The sequence below is a fragment of the Diuraphis noxia genome, unplaced genomic scaffold, assembly GCF_037042655.1.
Source record: "Diuraphis noxia isolate RWA-SAM2 unplaced genomic scaffold, SU_Dnox_SAM2 contig0004, whole genome shotgun sequence".
NCBI lineage: Eukaryota > Metazoa > Arthropoda > Insecta > Hemiptera > Aphididae > Diuraphis > Diuraphis noxia.
Window position 1 is genome coordinate 21,385,449 of NW_028301714.1, and position 20,430 is coordinate 21,405,878.

The window sequence follows — 20,430 nt, forward strand, 5'->3', positions numbered from 1 at the left end:
AACATTAATGTGAAAGTGTTTATTACTTTTAGCAATTATAAGAAGCCATTTTCTTATCCAAAAAATGTAGTGATTGCTAGAGAACAAAATATATTGGATTTTAGTAATAATAACAATAAAAATTAGTTAAATTACCATTTGATTATTATTAATGTAATAAAGTTTATACCATAAATAATAATAATAAACATAAATATTTATGTTTTTAAAAGTTGTTAGGGATATATTATGTATGAGGTTTATAAGCCAGGCTTATATGATAACTCAAATCGTAAGAGTCTGGTTTTAATAATGACATAATTTTATTAATATTAATGTTTTTATTATGTAATTTTCATTAAGTTGAACTTAAAATTGGTTAAAATTGTATTAATAAATTTCTTTTACATTAAAAAAAAAATATGTTCAGATTGATGGTAATTTATGAATTCTATAAGTGCAGATTACAATTATTTATGATATTATAAATTTTGCAAGTATATTTTTTCAACTCACAAACATTTATTTAGACATTATTTTTTTAACCTCTCATTATGCAATTTCAATTAGCAAAGTGTTCGCATTGACATAGATGATAATAAATGTTAAGTTCGTAACGGCAATAGTAATTATGTCATTTCTAAAGGGTCAAGTTGTTATATTTGATAAAAAACTAGTTTTCAGGGGTAAAAATATAACGAAATAAGAATTTAAAGACTTTGCATGAATAACTTATGAGTAATACTACTACCTACCTGTTCAAGGGTTAAACAGCAGGTTATAAATAGTTTGTCGAAAATTAGTTTATATAACATCTATTATAAGGGTAGGTTATACTGTTGTTGTGCAACATTTTTGGCTTCATTTATTTCTCCTGCCCCCACCACTGTGGTATTTTGGTCTTCGAATTCCCGTGATTTATTATAGCCTATTTTGAATTAAAGAAAGATATTATTAGGATATACAGCTTTAAGCTCTTGAGGTAATGTTATATAAAAAAAATACCATAAATATTTTGTTTGATGTTGTAACTTATATGTACACACTATGTGCGTAAAACGCAGCTAGGATCTTTCAGTTGATTATATTATTAAACAATATGTCGCAACCCACTAGCGGATAACTCCATAGTTCATAGGTTTACGTAGAAAGCAGAATGGTTTTAATATAATTTTATTTATATCATACGAAATACAATCTCAGTAGCTCACTTATTCCGCTTCTACACATACTTCTCTTATATAGATATTATTGATTAATGTACCTACTTCTGTTGACATACCAAAGATATTAAATCACGAGCAACAATTATAAACATATTATAAATGAAAAACTAATGTATAGGACGGAAGTAAAACCCGAAGTATTTTAATTGTTTGTTTGATGTTTATTTGTTATTTTAAGGTTTGTGAACGAGTGGAAACATAAATATTTGAATGGTCTTTATTTGTTACGGTGATTTAATGTTTTGTTTGTAGTTTTTTCAAATACTCTTCTTAGGATTCATTCATCTCTACAAACCCTTTAAGCTATTAATTGTTATAAATATTTTATTGTGAGGCACACTTGCTCTATATAAGTTTTCTTGGGTTTTAATCTTTAATTTTCTCACTAGATAACTACAGAATAATTTAAAATTAAGAACATTACTTATAGTCTATAGAAGTTAAAGCATATATCTTCTTAGAATAATAAATCTAAACCTTTTATCAAATATTAATTATTAAAAAAATGGTTATTTAAAAAAAATTAATTGAAATAAGTTTCATTAGTTAGGTATTATAAAAGAAATAATGACAAAATATTAAACACGAATTATAGTTATTACATAAAATTTAATAGTACAGTTTATACTTTATTATATACCTCAAAAATATTAACTTAAGTTCGAAAAATATAAAAACTAATAAACACTGCTTTATGGATTTTTAGTAAAACGAAAATTTATCTACTATAAATACTTATGATGTCATAAAGAAAAAAATATTTAAGTAGAGAGAATTTTACTTTATTTTGGATGTAACTGGGTTGACCTACTTTAAACTATAAATAATTATTTCCAATAGCCTACAAATGAATTAAACCTAATCCATTGGCTATATCTCTATACTCTATACTTAATACTAGTTTATATTACTATATTTATATTTTAATCATGCTTTTTAGAATTTCATAATAAAGTTCAATAAAATTAATAATATATACATCTGTATATTGAATAGCCAACTCAAAATTATCACATAATAATATTTAAAATTGCCAATGTCATTAATAAAAATCATGATAAAGCACGGGTTAAAAATTAATATTAAATTAAAAAAAAAAACACTTAAATCAGGACCAAATATATTCAACAGGTGTTAGTTTATATAATTGTATTATAAAATAAAATAATAAGTTTGTTGTTATTTAAATTGTATGTTAATTATAAATCAGAAAATTGAAACTAAATGGCCATTTATAAACATGGATTCTAAAAATAGACATTGTTTCAACATCTTAACTACGATAAATTATATTCACTTTTATATATATAGATTCTATAAATAAATATCTTAACTTATTTTAAAGCTATTATTTAAAGTCAAAATGTTAACTAATAAACCCCTAATTTGCTTATAAGGTTTTATCTGAGAATTTAAAAAAATATATTTTCATTAAATAACTATATTATTATTATTTATTTAATCACATTGTGTACTATATTTATAAAGACTACATGCTTAAAAAAATTTAAATTTTAGATGAATTATAAATATTATTAGAAACGCCAATTATTGATATCTAATCAATTTTGGATAGAATATTATCCTAAACTTTTTGTAATATTATTTTAAATGCAATAATATTGCATAGGTAAATATTTGTTTATTATATCGTAAAGAATACACGTTTTAAAAATATTTTTTTCCATTATTCATTTTATTTTTGTTTTTAAAATTATAGCATACAAATTTTAAATTTTAAATAGGTAATCAATTATTTATAAGCTTAAAACACATTTAAACACTTATAAATATTAAAAATGTATTTGAGCCATGTGGAATGATAAAGGACTCTGGTAAATTGATTATTAACTTTTTCGTGTATCTAAAGTTTGAAGACTTATTTATAAGTTATAATTGTAATTAGTTACTGTATCAAAAATGAAATTTATAAAACAAAAGTGTTTAAAATTAAAATAATAATTCTAAAATATGGTATAGAATAAATATATATCATTAGAAGTTAAAAGAGGATAAAATGTACATTTGTGTAAATAATTGTTCAATGTAGATTTTCAGATTAAAAGAGTAAATTTGATGTATTATATTTTTTTTAAATATCAATTTATATTTGAAAATGTATTATAGCCACTTATATTATTTTTTATCTTAACCTGTAAATATAAGCTACAATTATATCATAACATTTCCTTTATGAATAGGCCTTAAAAAAAAATCATAAAAATTTCAAAGTATAAGAAAGTCTGTTTAGTATGCAAGTAGGAACATGAAAAATCAGCATGCTTTCATTCAGAACATTGTCATTCTAAAGAGCATTAGTCGCTCTACTAACATAAAATAATCAATAAAATCAGAACTACATTTAAAACCGGTTTTCATCTATTGTATTTTACAAGGATTATGTACAAGGTCATATGTTTACATCACTAGTTAGCCTAAACATTCAAACCGATTACCTGGGATCATTTCTTGATTCAATTTTACGTCGACGTTTTGATAACTACCTAGAAACATTATATAGTACAATTAAAATCACTAAATTGCTTAAAAACATATTTAATAGAATTTTCATTCTTAGTTTAAAACCAAATAAATATTTGATTTGATCATTAATTTAGCGCATAAATTTGATACGTTGTTTGTAGTAAAATTTTAACATAGTAATTGTTATGATAAATCACTAAAATGTAATATTTTACACTTATTTTATGTTTTATCTAATAATAGGTTAAATTATAATGTCTAATATGTGTTAAATTTTTTAAATAAAAGTTACCTACTATTGTACACCGACACGTGTGAGAAAATCATTTATCAACTACTTGCTGAAAATCAAAAGTTCAAACTCTATGTAAGGGAAATCACTCGGAAAGTTATAAAGGCTGCCAAACATACAAAGACCTTTAACGTCGCCATCATCCCTAAAATAAAACCACCTCCTTAAAATGAGAATTTTCAGGTCGCATCAAACTGCTCCACTGAAGTCTTCCTTAACTAACTCTTATGCCGTAATTATTGAACCTTTCACTCATACTCACAAACTTATGCTAATAATCACAGAGCACCAATATGATCAAACCTCCCCAAATCATTTTATAACAGAGTTCAAATCTCCTTAAACGCCTTTGATTTTTTTTTTAACCACAGTTATCAAGTGTCTCGTCGAAAATTCGACTCATAAGTTATAACCACTATTTATCTTCTTCGTATCCTCCTTCCAATGAAACGCCAATGATATCCTAAAGTATAAACTATTTAAATTAATTAACTGCAATCATATATGAACAGAACATTCCCGTAAATTTTGTTGGTGGACTATCTTTTAAAATCACTTATAGTGTAAACTTACAATATTAATTATTATATTGATTTTGGAATTTTGTAATCAAAACTGTATAGATTGCGTATTTCCTAAATAATTTAAAACAAAATAAAGGTTTCTATAAATACAATACTTGTTTTATGCATTTAGTGGTGTGGACTTATTGAATTTACACGAATTTATTGGTACCCACCTATACGGTTTTTGTGGTATGTTAGTAATGACAAATAGGTTAATAACTGCAGCATGTATAATTACTATATGAAATAATATCATAATAATAATTTTATAATATTTGCAAATTTGTTTTTGACAAAAATCCCTTCAACAAAATAAATTATATTCTATGAAAATATCCTCAGAAATATACGTTGAAAACTGTCTCAAATCAATGCTCACTGTGCTCAGAATCAGTTCCCGTATAAAATGGTTGATGACTTACTTTAAGTTTAATACTTCCATTACAGTAACCTACTCAATGGTGATGTACACTCGCCAACTCGACACATATGTGCTGCTATACGGCAGATTGGTTTTCTCGGGGGGTTTTTTTTTTAACATTATATGGATTATATTTTTAATTCATTTCGTAAAATTAACATTAATTTTGATATACCAAAAATGTATGTATGACATGGAAAACGTTTTACGAAATTAGTATTTTATTATTTTCATGCACGGTGAAATTATTTCATTAATGATTATAATTAGGTATATACATTCACAAAATATATGAATCTAATTATCACATTATTCATAAGATTATACACAATTATTTAGTATTTGTTCATCAATATTTTATAATTTTATTTATTATAAGACATTTTAAATACATTCCGTAAATAATACCGTATTAATAATTTGTAAGATTCAGAAGGTCAACACGTTTTTTACGGGTACAAACGTTGTGTGAAACTCTTTACTTGAATAAATCAGACTTAATTATAATACAAATTAAATTGTGAATTTTAGTTGGTAGAATAATGTTATAACAACATAGAGATACCATTTACTGATCTACAAGTATATAAAACAAGAAACGTCAATATAATGAAAATCAATGAGACGGCGTATTGATTATGCAATATTGCTACATCGGCGTCTTGAAATTTGTTTAGTTATAATATTACATTACGGGGATCTACACTATAATTCGTAATTAAATAATATTCATTTTTAAGTATTATATTTCAATAACATAGCAGTGACAGTTTTCTATTTATACATTTGTATTTTTTATCAGATTTTATTTAATTGTTTCACAATAATTGCGTGTAATTCAAGTTTAAGAAAAAATATTTTTATCCACATGAAAATACACTAACGGTTTGTCAAATAATACTTTCTTTTGTTATAAAAACCCATTGTTTCACATTTAACAAATTACTATTGATTTACACGACCATCATTGAACCAACCTTTATATTAACCCATTTTTCGAGTTCTTAAATGATACAATTAATTTATTTTTATGTATTACCAATGACACAGATTTTATTTTGACCTTTTTTTTATATTTTGAAACTCCCAAAGTGACAAAATCATTGGTTTCAAATAATATTAGATCATTTATTTTCTATAAATTGATAAAAAAAAAAAATAACAAAACAATAAATTGATCATATAATATAGATGGAATACCATGTACCAATTCATCAGATCATTGTTATTATTTATTTGTTTATTATTAACCATTTATTTAATTGTTGTTTATTATCTTAGTCTATTTTAAAATTTATTTTTGTTATTAAATATCACCAACTAATTTATATGAAAGAGAATTTTGAAAAATAGCTTAAATTATAACTATTTATAATCCAGGGTCAAGTGTAGTTTAGAGTTTTTTGGTTCATAATTGAATATCCGTGATTTGTGTTATTATTAATTGTATATTATTAAGAAAATAGAATAATGTTATGATTTAACTGTATACAAAAAAAAAAAAAAAAATGAGTTTTTAAACAAACCTGCAATATTATTATATAAGTATTGACCAAAGGAAACATTTTGATTGTAATACGAGTATTATGCAAATTCTGATATCGACACAATTTTATTTTTAGACGAATCTCCAATGGTCAATGGTCATATTATGTTTAATCGAGAACAATACTTTTTTATGATGGTAAAAAATGTTTTTGATTTGTTTTTATGAATATTTTCATTTTCAAAATACTGTAGATTGGATACATTTTTTTAACGAGTGGGTTCATAAATTAATGATTTTCCTAATTGAATACGAAGATCACTAGAAAGACTTAAGACAGTTGTACAATTTATAAAAACTTATATTTTGGTGAAAAAAATATATCTTATTATTTTTAACTTAATGAAGAACTTTATTAAAATTGTATAAACTGCTGAATTTAATATTATGATAATTTTTTGTTTCATTTAATCTTCAAAAAAGATTATTTAAAAGTATTTTAGGAAAGCCGAGAAACCCGAGTAAGAAAGGATTACGAGAAAAAAAGTTTTTCTCAGGAATTATTTCAAAGTATTTACACTAATATTTTTCCAAGTTTTTTTAGTATCATCAGACTCAATAGTTGAGTAAAATTTTGTGCACGGTATCATGGTTTACTGAACTGCGGATTAAAGACAACAAGAAGGAGTTGTTTAAACATCACATTTTAAGACATTGGTTAGATTTAAAATACTTTGAGAAATAATTATTCTAATTTTGTACGTACCATCTTAATACCGTTTACGAACTCATTTGAGTATACATGTAATATTTTTCTTTGCGAATATGTAGCAATTTGTGACAGTATGGATGGTTTTAAAATATTTGCAATGACGTGCAAAAATATATCCACAATTATACACGCGATCAAATAAACAGAACAAACGTGCCTAGTTGAATAATGTAACATGATGTATGTATTTATGAAATGCACGTGTGTCCATAGCATTTAGGTTTTGCGAAACATAAACCGAAACGGTGTCATGACCCAGCGTGGAATATAATATTTTGAAAGACGAACTCTGGAATTATTGTTCATGATTATTTTATGAACGATTTTAAGTTTTTCTTGGATTAAGCATTATCATATTACAAGTCTCATACAATCCGAACGATCACGAGATTGTATCGTGTTATGAGGTTTTATATTATTTTTTTTTCCATCTAGTTCAAAATTCTCGTAGACATACGTGAATATCTTACATGTATATATGTATATATATATATATATATATATATATATATATGTATGTACTATGTATGTATGTATGGCTTTCTCGTATTTTATTGTTTTTCCAATGACGTTTCGCTGTCCAATATTGAGTTTGCATTAAATTTCACGTGTCTGATTGCGTCACATATTTGCCGGAAAAATGTAAAACAACAACGAATAAAAATAACAAACGGAACGCGAGAGGGGGCGATAGAAAAAATTATTTCCTGTCGGCTGGCAGCGTTGGACGGGGTTTTATTTTTGCGTTTATTTTTTCGTCATCGTCTTTTGAACTACATCTCTTATTGTATATATATAAAAATATACACACGCTGAATTCCTGTGTATTCGATTGCCAGTCGTTATTTCCGTGGTCGTTTTGTATTATTATACTATTTGCCGAGTTTCTATCCCGTCGTCTCGTTCATTCGAGAACCGACGGCGACAGCGATGACGACGCGTATATAGCAGCAAGAACTGCGTGTGGTGGCGCAAGAGTATACCATAGCTAGCTACCGCCGCCGCCGCACTTGCCGGGAACGAACCAAAAGCAAAGTCTTTCCCGCACGCCCGAGACCGAAGTCTGCCCACCCCTCCCCGCGACTATCGATCCACCACCACGACTCGAAGTCGTTTTATATTACAATCCGCCGCCACCATTTGGAAATATGCGAATAAGTATTTATGTTTATGAATACAACAATAAATATGTTTTATGCGTTTGTGTGCGGTGTGGCGTGCACAATATAAACGCTTTATGTAACGAAATTATCGCGGTCATACTATTATTATATACATTTCAGCGATAAAAACAGACCGCGAGCCTCGACGATGAGAAGAAATCCACGTGCGCTTAGTGACGTAACTGCAAGCATGTACCTATATTAATATTATTCGAGTTCGGAAAAATCAGGAAAATTTATAATATTTAATAAATCTTTAACCTTTAGTGGAACTTTTGTACAAAATCGAAACTTTACGGTGCGTGCATGCTATGTGAATATGTGATATTATACCTACGTCATAGGTACACAATATCATATAAAATATAATATATATCACACGTAAGTGTTTCATAAAATATAAATTTAATATAGGTAACACCATTGAACATCCCCGTCGTTATGATACATAGTAGGTGAGCGAGTTGACCTCGATTCTGTTTGATTGAATTCTCTTCTTCAGATCGCTGGTCTTTTACTTTTATTTTGGGTAGGTTTAGGCTATGTGTATATTATTTTAGGTTTTATATCATCGTAACCGAGGTCATTATATCATCTTAATCATTATTAATAATACTATTTTGAAGTCTAGTCAAAAGCTAATTTGTGTTTATGTTATTATATCTTTATAATTAAATTGAATTTTTTTCAGGTGTTGGTGAAAAATTTAATGCGATCAGTGATAGTGGTAAGTATTCGAGTAAAGTTCGACGTGACACAACGGCCTTCGTAATGTCTGTGTGATTGTGTGAGCGCGGAACCCGGACCAAAGCAACAAGTGAGATAAAACCGTTACACACAGTTGAAATAAACTTATGTGGAAAGATGACGGAATTTATCATTAATAAAAACCAGTTTACAAATTAAGTAAGTATCTGATTATTGTTTCTTAAACGAATACGGTTCTCAGGAATATTTCAATAATATAACTTACTGCATCTATTCAGTCGATTAAAATATCTATTTAATCGTGTATCGTGATGCAATTTTGCTCAGCTCAAATAGATTAAAAATATCCCAGAAAAATGAATTGATAAATATATCGTATTATTAATTTATTATGAGCTAGTATGGTATGTGCACTTTATTTAATATTTTAATATCCAACACCAGTTTTATTTCATAAAATCATTTAAAATTATTTGACTGATAAAGGGGAAATGGCGTCATTACTAAAGGAATTAAAGTCGAGATGAATACAAAATGTGCAGATGAAAACAAATAGTTTATTGATGCCCCTAATTTGATCAAATGCATATTTATTCAGCAATAATTTATTGTCTTATTATTATTATTATTACCAGTGTAGAATCATTACTGTAAATAAAATATTATCTTGTGGATTTATACTTGTATTATTAATATTTCAAAATTTAATTTTTAAACTATAATATTATGTTGTATATCTTATAATGCCATATAATTACAATGCAATCATTGGGGTACCGTCTCGTACTTTTTAAGAAATGAATAAATAAACGAATAATTTATTAATTTGTAAACTTACTCAGGTAATAATGTTTTGAAGAACAAAAATATTTAAATTATTTAAATAATCGTTTTTTTTTATAATATTAATAAAGAAGTTAGATTAAAATTAGTCAACACCAAATATGGTTTAATAAGGTAATATGTGTATTTATAGAATGGGTAAATTTATTTAAAATAAAATTATATATCCATTGAAATGATGAACGTATGAAAATATTTATTTGAACTTATTGTGATCTAATGAGCGATTTTTATACAGTTGAAGTAATGTTATATTTAAACGTGTGTAATGTTTTATATCTAATATTAGATTCATTGATAATGTTATTTTGTAGGATGGTTAAAAAATTAAAATGTGTGGGACGTGGGTTAAAGCAATGATTATAATCAATTCTAAATTGTTAATAATAAAGTAATTGTATAGCATAGTCAATGAATGAATTGATTTATAAGAAAATACATTTTAATTTTAAGTGGCAAGTGTTTTATATTTTTAATAACAATTATACTAATTAGTATTTTCTGTACATACCATTATTTTTTGTAATCTTCATTTATATCGATTTCCTGAGGTTATACATTTTATAACAAAATAGCCTAATTCTTAGAAATGTTTTACATTAATAAAGATTAAAATTATACATGATGTATTGTAGTATTAGTATACCTATTATGTAATAATTCATTAAAATAAATGAATAGAGTAAAATGTATAGCATTAGATTTATTGTATCAAGTATAAAGTAGTTACGTATATTATAATATCTGTATTAAAAATTTGTATAAGGTGCAATTAATTATGTTGATTATACTCAGTAATCACAGTATTTTTCAACAATAATTCTTATTGAATAAACACAAAAATATATACGTGAAATACGGTATGTCTATTATAATTATCAGGAAAAAGTCTAAACTAATATTTTATATTAAGTGTTATACACTATATTAAGGTGTTTATAACAAAATTATTATTATTATTTCTTTTTTTGAAAAATATACTTTAATATGAGTTATGTTCAAAAGATGAACTATTTTTATTAATATGATATTCTATTATCAGTGATATTTATTTTTTCTTGTAATGGCTTAAAATGTAATCAATAAAAATTTATTTTGAAAAGAAAAGTTTAGCTTCACTATAAGGTCCCTATTTTGTTTAGATTTAAATACTACACAATATATTAACTATCTATATTTTCATTAATAATAGTATTATGCTAAAATAATAAGAATATGTGAAAGTTTAAATTATTTATATACAAATATAAATACAACGAGTTCTTATGGAATAAATAACGAAATGAAGAAATGAAGGAATATATTTAACATAGCGCAAATTAATAATTACTGTTTTTCTGCGTGTCGAGTTAGTATTATAATTTCTTGCATATATTTTTTCCCTTTAGTGACGTCAGTTATAGTTTTTTTTTCCTAAAGAATTAAAAAAAAATAAAGAGAAAATGTTACATTATGGCGTTGTTGATATATTTTTCATAAGCTTTTCAAGCTTTTGAAATTAAATTTAGAATTAAAAAATATGAAATAATCGACGTACAGTATACCTATTTAAATGTTTTATATTAATAAGTAGATGGATGGTTTATGATTAATTGCTTAAGAATTTAAAGCGAGTGTTTGAATATTATCTTAAAATATATTTTTGTGTCTACGTTGTATTTAGTTTTGATAATATGAAATATATACATTAAAATATTCATTTAAGTATAATAGAAACAAATAAGTTTAGCATTTATGTACAGAAGTCAACGTTTTAATGAATTGGTATGATATTTCAACTATCCCAAAAAGTAATTTTAATATAATATTTTATTTTATCATAAATAGTATCATAGACAGTAAATCAAATTTAAAATTTAACGTAAATATTTATTACGATTATATGAAGAAGGAATGCAAAAATCGTAAAAAATATATTGGTTTAGTAATAAAATTGTATTTAAATTATTTGTATTGTGGCAGTAAAAATAGTTTAAGATTAATATAGGTAAGTACTATTATAGTACGCTTTCGTTTTTTATTTTATTTTATTGTTGAATAGAACAAATAAACCTAATATTTTAGCTATCACTGCAGTTAAAAAAGAAATAGTAAAATGTTTTGTATTGTTTTAGAAAAAATATCGTTTTTCTTTGAATTTATTTCAATTGGGATTATTGCTTCTCGTCTAAATATCTCTTCGAGAATTATCCATGCACGTAATTCTATAAATTGTAAAAATTTAAATCGTTATAGAAAGTAAAAAAAGTTTTTGTGTCAAAATAAAACTTTAGTTTTCAATGTATGAAATATGTTAGTTGATTGTTCATTATACAGTTATTATTGGAGAGTTAAATTATTGGTTTTCTATACGAGAAAATCGTATGTCAGTAAAACATTACAAAACAGTAACTTGAAAAAATTATAAACTTTCTAAAAGTCATTGAAATATATTAATATATTATTGCGTTTATATGTATTTAGAAAATGAAATAAAAGCACAATGTTTCATAGATGAAAACTTGATTAAAAACTGTCAAAACTAGATAGGTATATGTACGACTGTAATATATTTTAAATTTTTAAGAAACAAAAAATATTTGTTAATGTTATTAGGTATAAATAATTGTAAAAGGTTAAGTGATAATATATCGAATAATAATAATACATTGAATTTCGATAACATTTATTCAAATATTATACATGAGTAAAAAAATAGTTTACAATATAGGTATACGATTCCGCTATTATGAAAATGTACAGTTTTTATTATTATGGATTATACATACCAACCTAAAAATAGGAATAAACTCGCATTAAAATCTAAAAAGTGGCGATTGTGTAAAATATTAAAAAAGACTCAAACTAAATTGATAAAATTAAAAAAAAAATTAAATAAATAAATTAGTTTAACTCGTAAATTAAGCGAAAATAATAAGCCAGACTGAATATAGATCGCAGTGATTATTTAAAAAAAATTGTTTATTTTTTACACAGTTCACATTGACCCTGCAGGATAATAGGTCATAATTCCATTTAATGATAAATATAATTGCTTTTGAATAACGAGGCTGATTAGAACCAAAGTATAGTTGTTTAGGAATATTTAACGTTTTTCGTATTTTTCCTTCCAACATAATACTTTTTATACACGCCTAGAAAAATTATTTAGATAATCTAAAAATAATCTCTTCAATGTACCAATAAGATAAAAAGTCTGAAACATAATAGGTATACCTACATAAATATTTTTCACCATTAGGGTAGAATACAGTAGCGTACGGTACTTATCTGCTCTACCTTTTATATATCACGATTACGTTCGTTAAATTAATTTTATTATTAAGGGTTGTTGCAAAATTGTATGAATTTAACATTTTTATGCAATTAAAAAGACAAAATAAATCTATTAGACAAGGAATGATCCTGGATTATTAAACAAAATGTACAACAATTAAATTTAGATCCGTGTTGAAACGACGATATAAAATTGGATTTAATGTCAAGATGTGTTTTTAAACCTCCACCATACTTGAAACGTATTTAAATAAAATATAACATAATGAATAAAAAATGTATAGACATATAATTTTATCTTTAATTGGCTAGTTATGTATATTTTAAGACAGATATTGATTTCAAAATTTAAATTGAACGATGGATTTTTCTTTAACGAGTTTAGTTAACCTTATTATATTATTATATACTCAATACTTAACCGTTTCCATATTTTAATTATTTTAATAATTATGTTAATTAAAGTATTATGAGATTGATTAATGAGTAAATTAAAATTATTTTTTCCCTTAAAATATAGTTAAGTGTTTTTTAAACTTGAAAAACATTTATTCGATCTCGTTATTTTGAAATAATTTATTATAACGATGACAGCCTAGGAGCCTACTTAGTGTTGTCTTAGTAAACTTAGTAAACAATCATGTCATATTTAAAAGATTCATTTGTTATACAACAAATATACGCAATGGGGTTCCAAAAATGTATATAGTATGCATTTGAGCTCTATACATAGGTGCAACTTGGATTAAAATTATTGAAGGTGATGTAGCCGTCACTAAGACTGTTAATTTAAAATAACCCTTTAGAAGTCTACCCCCATCAATAGATATTTTTGATTTTGAGCAAAGTAAATTCATTACACCCATCACTGTATATTATCCAACCAATTTTTTTTCTAGCATTGAAGACTAACATAAATTTATTTATATTGAACACGAGAATAATAACAAAAAAAAAAAAAAAAATGATATATTTACTTTTTTTGCAGTCTAAATATTATCCAGATCATGCAAAGTTTCCTCCCAAGCCCCCTAATTGACCTACTGGTTCTACCGCTTTTTGTTACTTTCAAAGTATCCATAGAAAACTAATTTTACTGCAAAACCAATTAATTTCTCAATCCATTTAAAAACTAATAAAAAATATAAAATTTAGATATCCAAGCTTTGTTAAATTTTAGAGTGTTTAATTAAAAGAATTTTTTTATAGTATTTATTAGTATTACATCTTAAAAAAATAATTTCAAACTTAAACACTATTATTCAAATTTAGTTTGTAGAAAACTTGATTTCAATAAAATTAATTTTGAAGTTTATAGGTATAATCTAAAAATGTCTACACTAAAAACTTTAAAATTAATTTATATTGAAATTTTAAATTTTTTCGGTTGTTTTTATTTATTAGGTAGGTAACAAGATAATTTATTAGAGTACATTTAAAAATATATAATTGAAGAAAAATTTAAAAATCTGATTGTGATTTGTATTTCCACTAGGTAGGCAATACAATTTAACATTCAATATTATTAGAAAAACAAATTTAAAGGGGTTCACTGTGTATTTTTAAAATAAATATTTGAATTCGATTCCGTCATTTTGTCTTTAAAATGTTTATAAAATTTAATCTCAACATTTTGCGATGTATTTTATATAGGTATATAAATTATTATCTTGGATATTCCTTTTTCACTCTCATACGTGTAAATTCATTTATTTTTTACAAACATTGTATGAAAACTGAATGCCGTACTTAATTTATTTGTGTAGATTACTTTTGTTTATATAAATGTCTAATATTATATAATATTTATATTGGGACACAATTCCAAATGTGTAATAATATACAATATAAAAATGTATTATTAAATAATCAAATCAATTACGACAGGAAAACGTTTTAATATAATATTACAAAAAGATTTTCTTGATAAATTATTTGATGCCGTTATTGGTGATAAATTAACATTTTTATTATGATAAGTATAGGTAAGACAGTAGACAGCATAAATTGTTGCGTCGATAAATTACAAGAATTTCTTCTTGTGGATTATTATAAAATATATTCAATTTAAATTAATGTGGTTTTAACAGTTATAATTAGGGCCCGGAATTACATGCATTAAAAATTTATGAATTATGCATGCATATATGCACAGATTTTCATTCAAATATGCAAAAATATGTGAACGAAAATGCATTTTAATTAAATTTATTTAGTCTAAAAATGTATATAATTCATTAAATAATTAATAAGGTATATTAATAGCAAAAAATGTATTAAATGCTAATTTGATATGATTTAATTGTATTTTGTATGATATATTCATAGTATGTTGCATTTTGAACACTCATTTAAATAAAAATTCATGAACAAAAATAAAATAAAATAAAATTTAGTATATTTTTATATTATTTCTTAATTGCACGGAGAGATATAGTTAACTAAAGACTTGGATACATTTTCAAATAAAAATGCACTTCGATTTTCAGGCAAATTTTTTCTTTTCACATCCACGGGTTTTACATATGACATAGCATTAAGTATTAGTATTAATAACATAATAGGTACTATTTTTTCATAAGTATGCATTTCATTTTAGAAAAATCCTAAAATATACATAAAAATTACAAATGTTTCAAATATGCAAAATTTAATCTTGCATACCAATACATTAGGTTAAGATTCAATGTATCTTACCTAGCTATTTTTTAATTTAATAAATAAAAATATGCAAACGCATACAATCCCGGGTCCTAGTTATAATATAATACTATCGTTGTTGATTTTGATTTTACGCGCGCAACAGGTACGATAAAAAAGTAACTTTCCTCCATCGTCACATCTCTTGAGAAAACAAAATACCATTACATTTTACCAATTTAAAATTCAAATTTAAATCTGTCGCCTAACTTGCACGTACATGTTATATTCTAGTACACACTACATTCTGATGAACAACACGACGTTGTGCTAACCATCTTAAAACAGTGGCGTAGTTACGGGGGGGATTTGGGTGTCGTATCCCCCCATGACCTTTTTTTTAAGACTGGTTATTTACACTCACCTATGTACTTCTTTATCTAATAATATTATTATTATTATTATTTTATATATATATATTGAAATCAAATACCTCGGTGAATTAATATTATTATAAATAGTCTGTATTTTATACTTTATAGAAATAATACGAAAAAAACAAATCCTTTATGCTAGTTGTACATAAATACTTCGTACCTAGTTCGTTTTAAATGCAGCCACGCAAGTTTTATAAGTATCACTATTGCAATATGTTTTGTATATGTTTTGAGTTTGTTTATGCATTGTGTAGTGGTACAAAAACAAACCCCGAGCAGTAAAGTATTATTTTATCGACGACGATCGACGATTATCAGATTATTTTATCTAGATTAAAGACTATATTGATATTGATTGAAGATATTGTCATATCTATCCTATCTTATCTTATCCTACTATTTTTCCGTAGTCCTATTGAACTAAAAATAACTTATCGATTTGTACAATTAATCGAAATTTATTCCATGCCTCATGTGTACATAAATATATTGCTCTGAATTCTGAAAGGGGCTTATAATAAATACTTTTGATTTTTTTTTATGGGGGGTATAGGTAAAATGTTAAAATATTTTATCCCCCCCCCCCACAAACATAGCCAAATTACGCCACTGTCTTAAAATATTGAATTATTTGCACATATAAATAAACGGTTCATTCCAAATTTTGGCTATAATACACCACCTATCCAGTTAATAGCATATGAATATATGATTGTGTTATATTTTTTTAGGCATGAAGAGTAAAATGTAGATGCGTCAATGTAATACTGTGGGTGGTGCCAAAGTGTTACCAATTAAATCGTTACCCGGCCTACGTAATAATTGTAGGTGATTAAAGTTAACTTATATACTTATAGTATATTTCAAGCACATAATATAGTGCTTTATTGCTGCAGTACAATTAAATTAGTAATTAGTTAGCAGCCTTTTATTGCCTTTCTCTCTTGGTGGGCCAATGGAGGCGTATTTTGCATCACACTAAATGTACACTCTTTCCCCTACCCCCAAAAATGACGCGCGTGGAACATTGCACAACCGCTGCATTGGTCGTTCGCAAAACCCGCGTACGTTTGGCGCCAAAAATTGAAACGGAGGGTGGGTCGGCATTCACGCGTGGGCGGTGATGGGATGCTGCGGTAATATGCTGATAAAAACGAACGCGGCAAAAAGAAGAAAAAAACGCTTCCAAGCCAGCGCACGTGTCCGTCACACTCACCGATGATGATGGGCACCTCGAACGGGTTGATCGGGGCGACGCCTTGGTCGTCGTACCTGTTGTACGGCTGCTGCGGTTGCTGCGGCTGTTGCTGCTGATGGCGTGGCGGCGCGTACATTGGCCTCGGGCTGTAGATGACGGGCAACATCCTGTCCCTCGGGTCCGTGATCAGCGGCGGTTCGTAAAACGTCTGTCTGGAGTTTGTGCCGTCGCCACCGTCGCCGCCACCACCGCCGCCGTCGTCGTCGTAATTGTAATCGAAATTATTATTGTTCTGATCCAAATCGTTGTCGTCGTCATCGTTGCCACCGCGTTGGCGTTTGTCCGGCCGAAGTTTGACGGTCGTCCCGACTGTCCGTTTGACGCCGCTGCCACCGCCACAACCCAACATCCTGGCCGTCAGCTGCAACAGACACTTCCTGGAGTCCTTGTACTGGTGGCTCTCCAGATTGTGCGAGCTACCACCCCTGACCAGTGACGGGTGGGCCGTGAACAGCGCCACGACGCTCAGCGCCAGCAGGCCGCCGCCCAGCCGCAATCTTCGGCTTAGCAACATGTCGCGACCGCTGTTATGACCGCGGGACGGCGATCAGAAGATCGCGGCGGCGGCGGCGGCTGTGACCGGACGACGTTTAAGTGCGATTTTATACACCTCTGCAGTGCGAGACCTAACCCGCGATGTGAGCGACTGACTGACTGACTGACTGACTGCCGTCCGCCACCGCCACTGCCGCCGCTGTCGCCGAGTGGCCGCGCGCAGCGGTTTGTCAATGCTGCAATAGTCGCAGTGGCGTTGATGTTACTATAGTTTCGGGGTGGCAGCGGCGGCAGCTACGGGATACGTGAGAGCAGAGAGAAGTGCTCTTTTTGAATACTTATTCGCTATAGTGTATGAATGACGGCAGAATATAGGAACCTATGCTGCGATGGGATTTTGTCTCGTGATGGTGAGCGGATGACTCGCGCCCGGAAGCGTGAGAAAAGTAAATGGTACTAATAACGATAATGGCAATAATAAAAAAAAAATCCGACGACGGCGAAGAGAAAGCCAATGAACGAGAGAGAGTGAGTACAGAGAATCTGCGGGAAGAGAAAAAGAAATGTACTCTTAAAATCGCGCGTATACGATGGTTTCAACAGATGTCCTCCGGAGCGCTCGCGGTCGTTGGCATGACGCGTCTGCCGGCTCGTTTGGAATGTGTCGGACTGAAGGGACGACGACTCTGCGTGTGCGTTGCCTCATGTTGCCGGCAGGCCGCTGGCCCACACACCCACACACCCTACTCGCATGCGACATCCCTTAAAATTGCCCGGCTTCAATGTGCGCGCGCAGCGCACGGGGTGAGGAAATGGGTCATCCGTGTGGGAGATATGTATATATATATATATATATGTATTTTTTTCTTTTCTCCGTTCTCTGTTTTCGCTCGCTCGCTTTCTCTCTCACTCGCCCTCACACCCTCACACGCACACACACACACACGAACACTCGTTCATATCTCTCACTTTCTCTCTCTCATCCTGTGTTCTGTTTCCCCAACCAGCACCCCTCTGCAAGCCGCGGGTGATACGGTGAACGTGAGAACGACGAACTATCTACATTAGGCTCGAAGAGAAAAGCCCGTGGGTGTATCGTGACAACACTGTTAATCACCGGGGTTAATTTAAGTTAATTAACAAGCTATAGTTAATTGGATTTATATCGAAGGGACCGTCTCAAAATACTTAAAGCATATAGTGTGATATTTTATACAAACGCGCCGTGTGTAATACCCGTGAATCCACTTCGAACCGAATAACACACACGCATAATATATAATTACCTATTAGATGGTTTTCCTACTTTTTTTTAACACTTTAAGTACCCTATCGTTTATTGTCTGATAGTATCGTTTGATATCTTCACCAGGTGAATGTGATTGATGTCGAGCATCAGCTTAACGTTAACGAGAAAATGCGTATTATAGCTGAACGTATTCTCTAAGATTCAGGGTATACCTTAATTTTTGGCCAACAAAAATTATTTTTAAAACAATAAAAATTACATAAAAAATCGTTTTACTTTTCCTAATTTCTTTCTTGTTTAACGTGTTTAGGGGCTCTTAAGCTTAAAAATAATAGTAATGTACAGTTGAGTTTGTGTATAATGTCGGTATTTAAATAATTTAATTAAAAGTACAACCATCCAATTAATTTTATGGGGATAATTTGTATACAAATAGCTAAAATTATATTAAATTAAAATCGAATTAAAATTAGTACATTTGGTTGGAAATTTCCTGTACTCATAACCTTTATTATATTTATAATTGTATTTTTGATAATTTGAAAATACTCTGCTTTTATATATTATAAAAATTAGAAACTCCGTATACCTCCGTAACCAATAAGTATTGATTTAATGATTTAAAAGCTGAGAGTTAATCAAGTTAATGTTAGATCCTGAGTTTACGTTTTAAAACTAACAACATTATTTAGTAATGATCTTAAACAAAACAAAAAAGGGTTGATTAATATTATTAATAAGGATGAAAAGAAAATCAAACTTCAAAGTAAGTAATAAAAAAAAATGATGACGAAAAAGTTCACAGAAAATAATCAATAATCAACGATTTTATTAACAATTATAATAAATAAATAAATAAATAATAAATGTATGATTCTTTATTCCCAATAATTTAAAAAGTACTGAAAGAAATATTTAAACATTATAATTTAAAATATTTATATTATATTTATATACTTGCGTCAAGGATAAACCATGTAATAAAATACTTTAAAAGTTTAAAACATAAAAACTAAAAGCTTTATAAAAAAGTAAAAATAATATTATTGATATAAAATTATTTAAATGTGCTTAGGATAAAAGGCTGGAATTAACCAATATTTTTGAAACACATCGTGAGGGAAGAGATAATATT

The 20,430-nt window shown here is 27.8% G+C and overlaps 1 protein-coding gene across 2 annotated transcripts in view; it reads right to left on the reverse strand.

Annotated features, from left to right (window-relative positions):
- LOC107161390 (low-density lipoprotein receptor domain-containing jelly belly protein) overlaps positions 1 to 18,704 on the reverse strand; it is a 47,053-nt gene extending 28,349 nt beyond the window's left edge. The window contains exons 1-2 of one of the 2 annotated variants that reach the window (XM_015507787.2): positions 17,510 to 18,704; positions 3,662 to 3,709 (exon numbers count right to left, since the gene is read on the reverse strand). In XM_015507787.2, the coding sequence (XP_015363273.1) occupies positions 3,662 to 3,709; positions 17,510 to 18,065 (604 nt within the window). In that variant the 5' untranslated portion in view covers positions 18,066 to 18,704. The remainder of the gene's footprint in view (positions 1 to 3,661; positions 3,710 to 17,509) is intronic. The other variant, XM_015507794.2, reaches the window with a different exon arrangement.
- Between the last annotated feature and the right edge of the window lie 1,726 nt (positions 18,705 to 20,430).